This window comes from Carcharodon carcharias, chromosome 9 (genome assembly GCF_017639515.1).
Source record: "Carcharodon carcharias isolate sCarCar2 chromosome 9, sCarCar2.pri, whole genome shotgun sequence".
Lineage (NCBI taxonomy): Eukaryota > Metazoa > Chordata > Chondrichthyes > Lamniformes > Lamnidae > Carcharodon > Carcharodon carcharias.
In genome coordinates this window covers 34,338,794-34,351,201 of record NC_054475.1, presented here as the reverse complement: position 1 = coordinate 34,351,201, position 12,408 = coordinate 34,338,794, and the positions used below count along the sequence as shown (strand labels likewise).

General features: G+C 42.8%; 1 protein-coding gene across 9 annotated transcripts in view; it reads right to left on the bottom strand.

Annotated features, from left to right (window-relative positions):
- Positions 1-12,408, bottom strand: part of itpr3 (inositol 1,4,5-trisphosphate receptor, type 3) — a 312,431-nt gene that overhangs the window by 73,161 nt on the left and 226,862 nt on the right. For all 9 annotated transcript variants that reach the window (XM_041195917.1, XM_041195916.1, XM_041195915.1 and 6 more), the window contains 6 exons: positions 8,525-8,725; positions 8,147-8,398; positions 6,739-6,864; positions 5,726-5,851; positions 3,463-3,583; positions 213-394 (listed from right to left, as the gene is read on the bottom strand). In XM_041195917.1, coding sequence (XP_041051851.1) covers positions 213-394; positions 3,463-3,583; positions 5,726-5,851; positions 6,739-6,864; positions 8,147-8,398; positions 8,525-8,725 — 1,008 coding nt within the window. The remainder of the gene's footprint in view (positions 1-212; positions 395-3,462; positions 3,584-5,725; positions 5,852-6,738; positions 6,865-8,146; positions 8,399-8,524; positions 8,726-12,408) is intronic.

Here is a 12,408-nt window from a genome sequence, read left to right as displayed (position 1 = left end):
AGGTTACTGGAAAATTCCAGAAGATTCAACGTGTCAAAAATCATAATTTTCTGGGGGTGTAGGGGATGCTGTTTCTTAAGTGTTCACTTGTGACATTTCTAAATCTGGCACTGCAGAGTAAGCCATGTGTACTTCAGTGTCGGTTTTCTCTGGAATTGCAGTAAAGGTGAATATCGTTTTCTAAAAAAAATTTGTAAACAGAAGTAGCAAACCTGTAGCTTCTCGATGATATTCTTGTAGTCCCACTGCTGCTGTGTGCACGCAGAGCGAGGAAAAGCTCGGGTGCTTGCTTTCCAGTTTGGAGCATTTCTCTGAGACGCCAATGACTGATTGTTTAACAAAGTGTGAGCTTGGGTGTCCAGGTCCGCTGGGAGGGGTATTGTCCGATTTTTTGCTAAAATGAAAAACCACAAAGTTAAGCTGATTTCTGGGTTGCTGGGAAAAGCTCATGTGATCAGCTAAGCAGCAGGATTTCAGTCTCCTGGGACTGTCCTGTGTATTCATCGGCTGGGATATCTGCCAAGTCCGATATCGAGCAGGGAAATCGGTGTTTGACCCACCGACGGCAATGGCGGAATTTCACCCAGTATCGTGTGAAACATTGTGAAAAAAAATCAGAGGCACGGGTTTTACCTTGGATTCCTGGCGGGAGTGGCCTCGGATTCGCCCTCCCTGCCGTGACCTGTGTTTCAGTAATCCTGGTACAATATTTAAAGGCCGACCGCCTGCACGGAGCCAGCAATCTCCAAGGGATAGGAAGCTGCTGGGGACTGATGACTGCCAAAGTTAGGGAACATGCTGCCTCCAAGTTTAGCAACGTCTCCCTTAAGCGCCTACTAGATGCAGTGGAGGCCCGCCGCAATGTCCTCTACCCCCGCTCCGGGTGAAAGCCTGCAAGCAAAGTCACCAATCCAGCATGGGAGGCGATGGCAACTGTGGTCAGTGCCAATGCACTCCAAAAGAGGACAGCTACTCAGTGCCGAAAGAGGATGAATGATCTCCTCCATTCTGCCAGGGTAAGTCACTCTTCTCATCACTGTCAACTCACACACTCACAAACCCATCACACATCCTCTGGGATCTCATTCACTGCCAGTTCAAGGGACATCACCCCTTACTCTCTCACACAGATCTTCATCCGCCCTGCTGATTGTGTCCTCATCCCATCCATGGCACCACTCACCACCCAAACATGCCAGGCGTCCTTCCCATCTGCTTTGGCAGGCGTCCTGCTTACACTCTCTCCATCTATCTTCATGCAAGATAAGCTGACACACAACAAAAGGGAGAGCTCGCAGACTGGTGGAGGAATGCCTGAAATCAAGGTCCTCACAGCCTTTGAAAATAGAGCAATTCAGCTGTCTGGCGAGGATGTGGACCTATAGTGTGCTGATGGAGAGGTCAGCAGCGCTCAACCAAGCGAGGGTCCAGCAGTGCAACATCCATCAGACAACTGTCCTGTTTCACAGGCCACTGCAATGCACTAATTATCTCTCTTCTCTCTCACAGGCACATCAGGGAAGCAGCCAAGGGGGTCCATGAGCCAGGTCCTTGACTCCAGCCCCAAGAACACCACACGAGAGGAATCTGCAAGCACCAACATTGAAGATCCATCACAGCGCTCACCCACACCTTCCACCAGCACAGAGGCACACAATTTGCTGGGACCTAGTCCTAGAGTAGCCTTGGGGTCACAATCTGGAGAGCACATCGCACTGTCTGATGCACGGCAGGTGGTGGCTGAGCAGGGACATCCCGGGGTGTCGGCACTCAGAGGACTGCTGGAGGCCAGGAATCTGCTGAGTCCTAGTCAGATGAGGAGCCTCTGGACTTGGTCATACCTCAGTTGCTGGAGCTGCAAAGACAAACTCGGGAGCATCAGGAAAGGATGTCTACTGCACTCCTCAGATCGCAAGGCACGATGGAAGAATCCACCCGCCTTCAGACCTATTGATAGTGTCGGCAAGCCAATGCACCAAGGTCAACACTGATAGGGTGGCGGCCACCATGGAGACCTTAGTCCTGGACATCAGTCCTGCACTGCTGCAGGAGTTGCACTCCATCACTGAGGCACCCAATGGCATCCATCAGTGCCAAATCCGGGAAGGGGGGCAGGCAATCTCAAGCTCGCTCCAGCTGCCCCTTCCTCTCAAGGAGTCAGCCAGGGACCCTCAGGCACCCATGTGGAGGAGGATCAGCAGGCTGTGAATGTTGGGGCTGTACCAAGATACAGTGGCAGGGTTAGACAAGTAAATAGGATGTAGTTGCACAATGTGGGCACGGGTGCAAATCACTTGTACGTAATGTTGACCATTGTAAATACACTCCCAAGAACGTCTCCTTGCTATGATGAGCAGTGTTCATGTCAATCAGATGTGAAACATTGGTTACTGCACAAAATAAAGCCAAGTGTCGCAGTCCAGGGCCTCTCCCTTGTGCAGTGTGTAACCTTCTGACACAGTGATTGTCTGGCTTCAAAGTCACTTTACAGGTCAGTGATGCTTGCACTTTGATGTGGCCTGTGTTTGCTGCAAGAATCTCGTACCCAATCGCTCCCCAGATTTACATTGCCAAGCCAGGCCTTCTCGCAAGATTTTCCAATCTCGCCACCAAACACGCCCGTCCCGATTGGGCATGGAAAATCCCGGCCATCGTATGTGAACCAACTCTTAGTAAATCTAAATATTTAAAAATAGTCAGCTAGCGCAATTGAACTCAACAGTGTAAGGCCCTTAATTCATCCTATAACATTTAAAATTATTAAACGGAACATCCAAATAAATGACTTCATTCACAAATAATCACCCAGCTAATTTAATTAAATCTGCAGATTTATACAAAATAATGTCTGTCAATGCTGGGGACAGGCTACAATTCAAAGAGAGGAGAGAAGTGTCTGCAGTCTGTTTAATTCACCCACATTCAAAACGGTGATCCCAAGAGAAATACTCATCCAAGGGGAACTAATTCTTTTAACAAGTGAGACTCTACCATTGATAATGCCAGTTGAGGAATATCACTCCTCTAATAGACTTGAAAAAACTCTTGACTTTGTCAATGTCATTTTGAATACATTTGTGGGGGGGGAGGATATATTCCTCTTAGGTGGTAAAGTGAAATGGGCAATAGCAAATTGATAGCTTATTTTACACCCCCTTCGGCAAAAATATGGTAGCATGTAAAACGAGCTACCAACTTGCTGTTGTCTGTTTTCTGCTAACATCTAAGATGGATTCACCTTCTTGTATTTTGGTTATCTACAGAAATAAGGCTCACTTCAGCTAGCAAAGTGAAGAAAGATAGACAGAAAAGAATGCTCCCATCTTCTCGATAATAAACTGATTTCTGTTGCTGCAAAGACAGGCTTTGACAGCCAAGTCAGAAAAGGATATTGCTCTGCAACAGCTCACGCCTCATTTATTTTGAATTCAGATTTCTTACCATAACAATCCTTTGCCTTACCCATCAGAGCTAGTGTCCTAATGCAGGTTTCCACTGAAGGCTTTTGCTGCTGTTGCAACCATGAGCAATCCAGAAGCCGGCATGTGGACTGCAGCAGCTGCACAGCAATAGACTGGTGTGTCTACAAGAAATGGGAAGGAATACATACAGTCATTATGTACTCAGGTTAAAATGGAACAATCGACTGTGTGCCTGTCAACATTAAGAATGAGAACTGTGGAAATTGCTACAATGTTCATTACTGTACAGGGACCCTGGCATGAGGCACCAGATTAAATTCCGTAATTTATCAACATGCAAACTAAGTTCATAATGTTGTGTCACCTACATGCAATGAGGAAATACATTTTTCAAGCAGCAATTCAAAATGTTCCATTTTTTTGACAGGTTTATTGTGTAAAAATCCTTGCATTAATTTGCCAGTGTAAAACCTGCAAGAGGCCATTGCATCATGAAATGCTAAAAAGAGGATTTGAACCTTTTAGGGTGATTTTTGTCCATCTCATGAGGCAGAGACCTGGAGGTGGGTGCAGGTCAGATAGTAGGTTGAAGTGTTAAACATTTAAATCCTGAACACAACTTGTCTTCAGCTCACCAATTTTCAGTTGATCTACGATTTTAAATTTAAATCTAGCCAGCCGGGCTTCCAAGGCCTTGCAAAATAAACTGGCTGAAGGAAGATGAGGACTGTTGGATCCAGGAACTAAGGGCACAATTTTGCCCTTGGATGGCTTGCGGGGTCCACCGGCTTGGCGGCAGGTGGATAGCTGACCCCTGCCACCGAAACGGGGCCCCCCGCCATTTTGAATGGGCGGGCCAATTAAGGCCCACCCAGCGGCCTGCCTGACAGGAAGCGCTATGCGCTTCCTGTGCGGAGGTGGGGGGAAGGAAACCCCAGCTGTCAAAGTGCGCTGTTTCGCCCATGCACATGAAAGAGCACACTGCTCCCTGAGGCAAAGTCCTGTCTCAGGGAGTTTACTGACAGGTAAGAAAAGTCAAAAAATAGAAAAATTAAAAAATTATTAACATGCCCCCTCATGTGACAATGACACACAAGATGAGACACGTTAACAAGAAACACAAAGTTTATTAAATTATAAAAAAACGGTCATGAAACTTCATCCCGCCAGTGGATGAAGTTTCATGAATAATCTGGAGCCTGCTGGGCCTCCTGGTCTGCCCGCCAGCCTTAAGCTTGGACGGGCAGGTCTTTAATTATCTTAATTAGCCTGTCAACGACCTCAATTGGCCATTGACAGGTCGGCGGGTTGACAGCTGATTTTGCTTTCCGCCTACCTTCCTAAAAATTTAAAGGGATCAGGATGACGTTAGGGGTTCCTCTTGACGTCATCCCACGTCATTTTCCCCTCGGCAAGTGGGCCCCGCCCCCAAATTGCTGAGGGGAAAATCCTGGCCTAAGTGTTTTTCCTGTTAACTGCTGCATCCAGCTTACCTGCCTCACCAACTCCCTGAGATCAGCCTGTCCCACTACTCCCCAGGCCTCTGCTCTCATCCCACTAGGCCTCAGATCTCCAGCATCTCCCTGCCTCCACTCCCCAGACACCAGTCCCCTCCTTCCTGAAGTGAGGGACTGGACCCAACTGGTCCTGCATCCTCTACTCCAGCAGTCCATGTCTGACTGGAAACCAAGCCTGTCAATTAGGCTGACTTCCAGGTTGGGAACCCATCAATGACATTACAGACAAACACACACACACTGTGGAGCTTAAACTCCACAGCTTGCGGGGAAACCCCGACTTCTAGATTTGCTGCAGCCTACCGGCCCTGCAAACCCCCAACTCCTAACAGAACAAAAAGTTAAAATTCTGTGCCTGCCACAGTGCTCATCATGAGAGGAATGTGGAGGTGCAATTGGCGTATCAATCACCCAAGGATGTCCTCACACTCCTTCCAGCAGTATATAACTGAGCACCATTAGAAGAGGTGGACAGAGAATGATTTGTACCCATATAGGAGATAGGTTTAATGGACAGCCCAATAACTTTTTTTTTATTGAAGGCAAGGTATATTTTCCAGTTATTTCTGCATTCTGTGTTGGTTAGGAGTTAATTACTGAGGTTATTGATTAATTTTCCCCATCTGCAAAGCCAGTGACAGAACTCAAACCACAGTTCCATCAGCAGCCCACTGTTTTCCTGCACTTATGTGATTTTGGACTCTTGGTAATGATGCAGGCAGTGTTGAAAAGAGGATAAATGCTGCTTTGCTTGAAGCTTAATTTGAAGAAGTCTCAGTGAGTTACCTGCAGTGACGTGCTGTTTTCAGAGAATGGTGAACTGAAGAACGCACTGATGGTATCCATGACAACAGTCAGCACATATTTCTCCATAGTAGGATCTGAAAGCCTTTTCTCCCTTTTATTACAAACCTTGCATGATTAAAATGAAAGCAGACAGTTTGCATTAATACTTGAAGTAGTTTAGCAAAAATCTGAGCAAGTAATGAAGACTAATTATTCTTCATGTTTATAGTCAAAATTATATGACAGGAATTTTCAGATTTATTTTGCTTAAACAACAATGATGATATATTTAATACATTTAATTCTTAATTTATTATTCACAGAATTTGAAATGAAATGTTAAATAATTGATGAATGCAATAAATAAAATGTCAACTTTTTTTCAATAAGCAAATTCAAACAGGCCAGTACTGCAATAATATACTTCAGCACTTGATCTCTCCAGGTAACTTGGATAAAATTGCGGGATAGATTACCATATATTTGTTGGATTTAGATTCCAAATTTGATGCAAAGATGTATCATCAACAAGAAAAAAAATGTTGGCTGAACTTTGTTAGTTTTTTTTATGAACAAATACCATTAGTTTCTGTAAGAATAAAATATGTCTAAACTGCAGTCTGTTAAAGGAAGTCACATTATATTAACCTCTCAGGGTGGAATTTTGATAGCACAAAGCCCAGGAATGTAGACCAGCTTTGTCTATTTGGATTTTGTGAGCCTGGAGATTTGGAGGCCTTTTAATCATTAATGCTTCACTGATGGTTAAATCTGAAATCAGAAACCAGAAGCAAATTAATGAAGCCTTCCTTTATATTTTTAATGCGGCCAACAAGCCTCCATGATGCCCATCTATGTGCCCCCTACAGACAAAAGCCTTGGATAGCCCTGTTCTAGCACATTCCCAAGAAATAGAATATTACACTTTCTTTGTCTCTACTTTGTTACATTCTCAATTTTACTGTGCTTTGAGCATTGTACACTATCTCTTGACAAACCTTTCACAGGCTTACCCTAGCCATGTCCACTGTGAAGTTCTCAAAAAGCTTCCAGATGTGGTTACTGGTGTAAATCTCCTTCATTTCCACTTCTGTGTCCACATAGCAGTGATTCACAAAATTAACATAGGCTATTTTCACCTAATCAGTGCAAATAAACATAGACAGCAACAAATGATAAGTCCATTGAAATATATATAAGAATGAAGCAGACAATATCCATGCTATTCTATTATTTTTGCCCTTCAGAATTTCCATTGGATCCTTTCCCTTTAAGAATTTTATTTTTCTGTATTTGTAGAAAAGCAGATGAGTATGAAATGGTCTTGCCACCTTTATTTTCATGTATACTTTTTTTGCTAATGTTAGCAAAAACAGGACAATACTACCCAAAATATTTTATGAGCTATAGCAGGGCAACCTGCCAGCTGAATAGAAGAGTGCAAATGCAGTCTGCAGCTTCCAGGAAAATGCTGTTCATCTCGAGTTGATGGTGTCTCTGCAAAAGTCTGTAAATCACATTGGTGCATAAGTCATGCCCAAGAATTCAGAATTACCATAAATGCTGGCGTATAAGTTGACCTTCGATGCTTCGAAAATTCCCTCCAAAACGGAGGGTTAATTTAAACGCCAAGTATAAAAGTGACCTTTGCACCACTGCTCATATCACCTGTTTGATCCCTTGCACCTACTTATAAGGTACCAGTAATTCATCCATTTGTGTGGTGAAAAATTGAGGCTGACTACTAATACAAGTATAGGACGCCGTGGCTGAAAAGCAGAGGGGGTTGCCAAGTATATGCAAAACACATGATTTTTGGGGCTGAAAAAGTGAGGCCATCTTATACACTGGGTTGGCTTGTAATCATGAACTTTTGTTGTGGACAACTATCTCTCTTTTATTCTGTATTTTAGATCCAGAAACACAGGGCCCACAAGTACTGAGGGGCCGCCTTATGAGAGCCACTGCCATATCAATATATACAATTAAACTACAAAGCAATGTTAAATCCATAAGCATTTTGTTGGTGGGCTAGCATTATACAGGCACTGTCCATCTCCCTGATAACATACAATAAACCAACTGACCTAAGGAAACACTGTTCTAGCTGCTCACATTCAAAGCACAATGCTGCTGTGTGCTTTGTTTGGTGAGTATCCTGGGTTCAAACAATCTGCACATCAATCATAGCTTACCCAGACCCCACCAGTTACTTCAATATATTGTGTTTTTTATTCCCTCTCAACTTTGATTCTGCTTGGCTTTACAGGAATTTTCAATTAAGTTACCAAATTCTATCTTTTTAAATATTTGCCTCCTTGATTTTCCTGACAGTTCCTCTGAGCCAATCTGGCTCCCAAAAGAATCACTCCACGTTTGGAATTGTTTTATTTGTTTTGCATATGTAACAGCCAGCAATACCTCTGTTATACAGTCTTCATGGGTGACCACTCGTACAATGTCCTCCAAAGGCAACAGTGAGGTACACTTGATTTCTGTATAAACATTCTTGCCCTCGGCACAGGCTGCAAGCAATTCCACCAGCGAAATATGATATGCGAGGGGGCTGTTTTCCTCCACACCATCTCTAGCAGCATTCATCATTTCCAACATGGTCAAAAACGAGGCCTTGTCGTTGTAGAACACAACAACATCATCACCCGCACCAGTCAGCTATTGATATAAAACATGAGGTGCTCAAAATGAATGCAACATTTTTGTAATGTTTACGAGCTAGATATTCAGAGTTACAGTGAAATAAACAGTCAAACATTGCTGGGTGCCTTTAGCTGCTTTTACCTCTGTCATCACCATGTCTTGACACTTTTTGACATATTTTCCCTCAGCTTTTATTATGGTATGTAAGAAGTCCAGATACTTCACATGGCGGCCATGAGTTGCTGAGCACTGCACAAAATGCTGTAAGACCGTTTCGCTTATTTCTGAACAGAGCTGGTAATTGTTCATGAAGATGTACTGCATGGTCTCAGCTTCCAAGAGCTGCAAAAGTGAATGGGACACATTATCCAAAAGGCACCTTTTATCACAATGAACATTACACAGCAACAGGAAACACTGAAATAAGAACAACAGATTTGAAAGCATTGAAGAAAAGGTGAATGGTTTGGATAAGACACTGGATTTGAGGTAACAAAAGCGTAAAACTTGAACTCATTTTCTCTCCACTGCTAACCCTGACACTGAGTATCCAAAATTATTTTTGTACTTTAGGGTGAATACCATGACAGCCAACAGCTTTGACACCTAATCCTCGCCAGGGCTAATTTTACATTGCTTTTCAAGGATTCAATATTGGCACTACTTTCCCCATCAGCTCAGGGTACTGAAAATGGATGCAAAGTAGCTATTCAGCTCCTCAGCTGTACCTTGGACCCAACCCTAATAGACATACAGGATCTTTCAAAGATACAAATAATTCATTAAAAATTGAACACTTTATCAGAGAAAGGTTCTTAAATTTAGCAAGTCCTATTCCCCTATCACTCTTAAGCTCACTGACCTCTGTTGGCTCACAGTCAACATCTCCCTCATTTTCAAATCCCTCTGGATCCTTGCCCCTCCCCACCTCTTTAATCTCCCCCAGCCCCACAACTCTCCAAGATATCTGTGCTCTTCTTATTCAAGCCTCTTAAGCATTCCTGATTTAATTGCTCCATCATTGGTGGCTGTGCCTTCAGTTGCCTCAGCACCAGGCTCTGCAATACCTTCTCTACACCTCTCCACCTCTCTATCTTGCATTTTTCCTTTGAGACAGTCCTGAAAACCTACCTCTTTGACCAAGCTTTTGGTCATCTGGCCTAATATCTTCTTATATGGCTTGGTGTCATATTTTGCTTTATAATGCTCCTGTGAAGTGCCTTGGGATGTTTTATTACATTAAAGGTGCTATATAAATTGAACTTGTTATTGCTGAAATTTGTACCCATTAAACAGAAATATATTCTTTATACATTTCACCTTAAAGCAACCAAGATTCTATCTCACTAGATTCAACTCTTCAGACTGAGAGAGGGATGTGCTCAGAACATGCCCCCTAGCTGGCATTGAAATGATACATGGTTGCTATAACTAAATATTTTTTCTTTATTCATTCAATGGATGTGGGTATCCCTGGCTAGGGCAGCATTGATTGCCCATTCCTAACTGCCCTTGAGAAGGTGGCAGTGAGCTGCCTTCTTGAACTGCTGCAGTCCATGTGGTGTAGGTGCGCCCACATTGCTGTTACGGGGGGGTTCCAGGATTTTGACGCAGTGACAGTGAAGGAACAGTGATATCCTTCCAAGTCATGAATAAAAATGAAGTTCAGTGTCAATCATACAAAGATTACCCATGTGAAATAAATGTTGGCTAACACATGCACTCAATAAAAATTTATTGGGCTCCAGTTAGCAGGATACCAACAATTTTTATCTGGTTGAAAATGTGACTCTTTTTGCCTTCTGGAACGCCACATGGTTGCTTTCTCTTCAACAGTAGATCCTGTTGAAATATAACTCAACGGGGGCATATGATAAATCATAGCTTTGACCCAGATTTTCCCCGCAACTTGCACTATTACCTCATAGGAGACCCATGAACGGCATAAAAGAGAAAATTATGGAGCAAGTAACTTGTCATTAATTGTGCGATTCTGTTTATCCTGGGACTTTTGCACCATCCCACCATCACCCTCACTGAAAGATGAAAACATAACCCTGCCCCCTCTGTAAAATCAATGACAATCATGATTTTCCTGCATTTCAAAAATCTCACAAAATGGTGTTGCATGGTGGCCATATATTAAGAAAGCCAAAATCAAATTGTACTTCACAGTGTTCTTTATCCATTGCTCGACTGTTTATTGCTATTCCTTCATAATACTGAATAGCCTGGGAATATTTCACCTACTTCAGGGCACAATGGAATCTCGGCAGTTTTTACTCATTGATTTCTTTAGCCTGATAGGACCTATTTTCTGTACCATTTTTGAAGCAAAACAAAGTAATTTTGGAGTCAAAGTTTCTATATTTCCCCAAAAGAAAGAAACTATTAAAAACATTGGTTCAGCATTACATAGAGAACCTTTTAAAATAACATAACTTATCCAAGCAAGATGGAGAATAAAATGACTTGAGTACAACTATTTCAGTGGTTTGGGAATAACATTTTTTAATGAAGATAAGATTGATGTCCTATTCAAATTGATTCTCTAGCGCAGCTGCTGCAGAAGTAATTTTTCTTGTGGGATGGAGATATTCAAGCTATGTTCCCATAACACATTGATACAGATATGCTTGCAATTAAGCAACAGTCTTACTCACTTTGTGCATTAAGGAAAGAAAATAGTATGAGGGGTTTGTTCGTATAACCACAGCAGATAACATTCTTCACCAAGAGTAGGGTTCCCAATTCTCCCACTCTCGGTGGGAGTCTACTGGAATGGTCGAGTGGTTTGCCAAGTTGTAGCTTGGGCGTGGCTCACGATGATTATAAAAGTAGAAAATTTCGGTGGAGCACAGAGTGTAACTGCAGACTGCAATGTTAATGGAGTGTACTGTTAATAAAGTGGGAAGTGTAGAATTTGGACAGAGTTGGAATTTGATGCAGGGAGGAAGGAGTTGCTTCTTTTTGCCTCTAACACTTTTAGTGGTTTGTGTAAGCTTGAGACAGTAAGTAAAGTGGCGTATTTAAATAGTACGCGAGATGGCAGCAGCACAGCCTATCAGGAGAAGCAGAGTGGCAGACACCAAACACACAGTGTGTTTTCAACCCAGCAGAGGCATTTAATTTATGGGTTAGTGATTTTAGCGATTAGCTTTTGTGTTTTTGTGTTAGAAAAACAGAAATGGATCTATAAGTAAATATAGACACATTTATTCATTCATCTGTGCTCTGCCTTAAGATTTGTCCTTGGCTCTTGTCTGCTGATGCTTCATCTTGAACTGTTTTTCTTGACAGGTTTTTGTCAGTGGTGGGTTGCCATTGCCTTCCACTCTCAGGGGCAGGGCAAGGAGGCAGTACCCAAGTCTATCTCAGCCGGAATGGAATCAAACCCATGCTGTTAGCGTTATTCTGAACCACACACTAGCCACCTAGCCAACTGTGCTAACTGGCCCCAAATATAGATTAAGTTATGGCAAAACAGTTTGTGTGTCTAGACTGCAGAATGTGGAAGTTTATGGGTAGTGAGATTGTCATGAGAAAACATGTTGGCAGAAAATGTCTCTGACCTGAATCTCTCTGGCTCAGAGATTGAGCTGGAATGTGACTTGCGATACTCTGACACAATTGGGGAAAGGCCATCAGGACAGTTTTCTGCAGATTTCACTCGCATATTGTTAAGAGGGATAGGATCAGAGCAAGGTTGGTGTGATTGATAGTAAACAGATTAAGTGAAACCCAAGTGCGATAGTGAATAAGGATCTGCAGAAACTGATCCTATCCAACAAGCCCAAGTGCTGGCAGCATCAGCGAAGAAGAAAAGAGTTGACGTTTCGAGTCCTCATTTGGGTCATGAGGACTCAAAACGTCAACTCTTTTCTTCTCCGCCGATGCTGCCAAACCTGCTGAGTTTTTCCAGGTAATTCTGTTTTTGTTTTGGATTTCCAGCATCCGCAGTTTTTTTGTTATTATTATTTTAAGCACAAGTGCTTGTTATCTGTAAGGATAAGGATGAAGGTAGT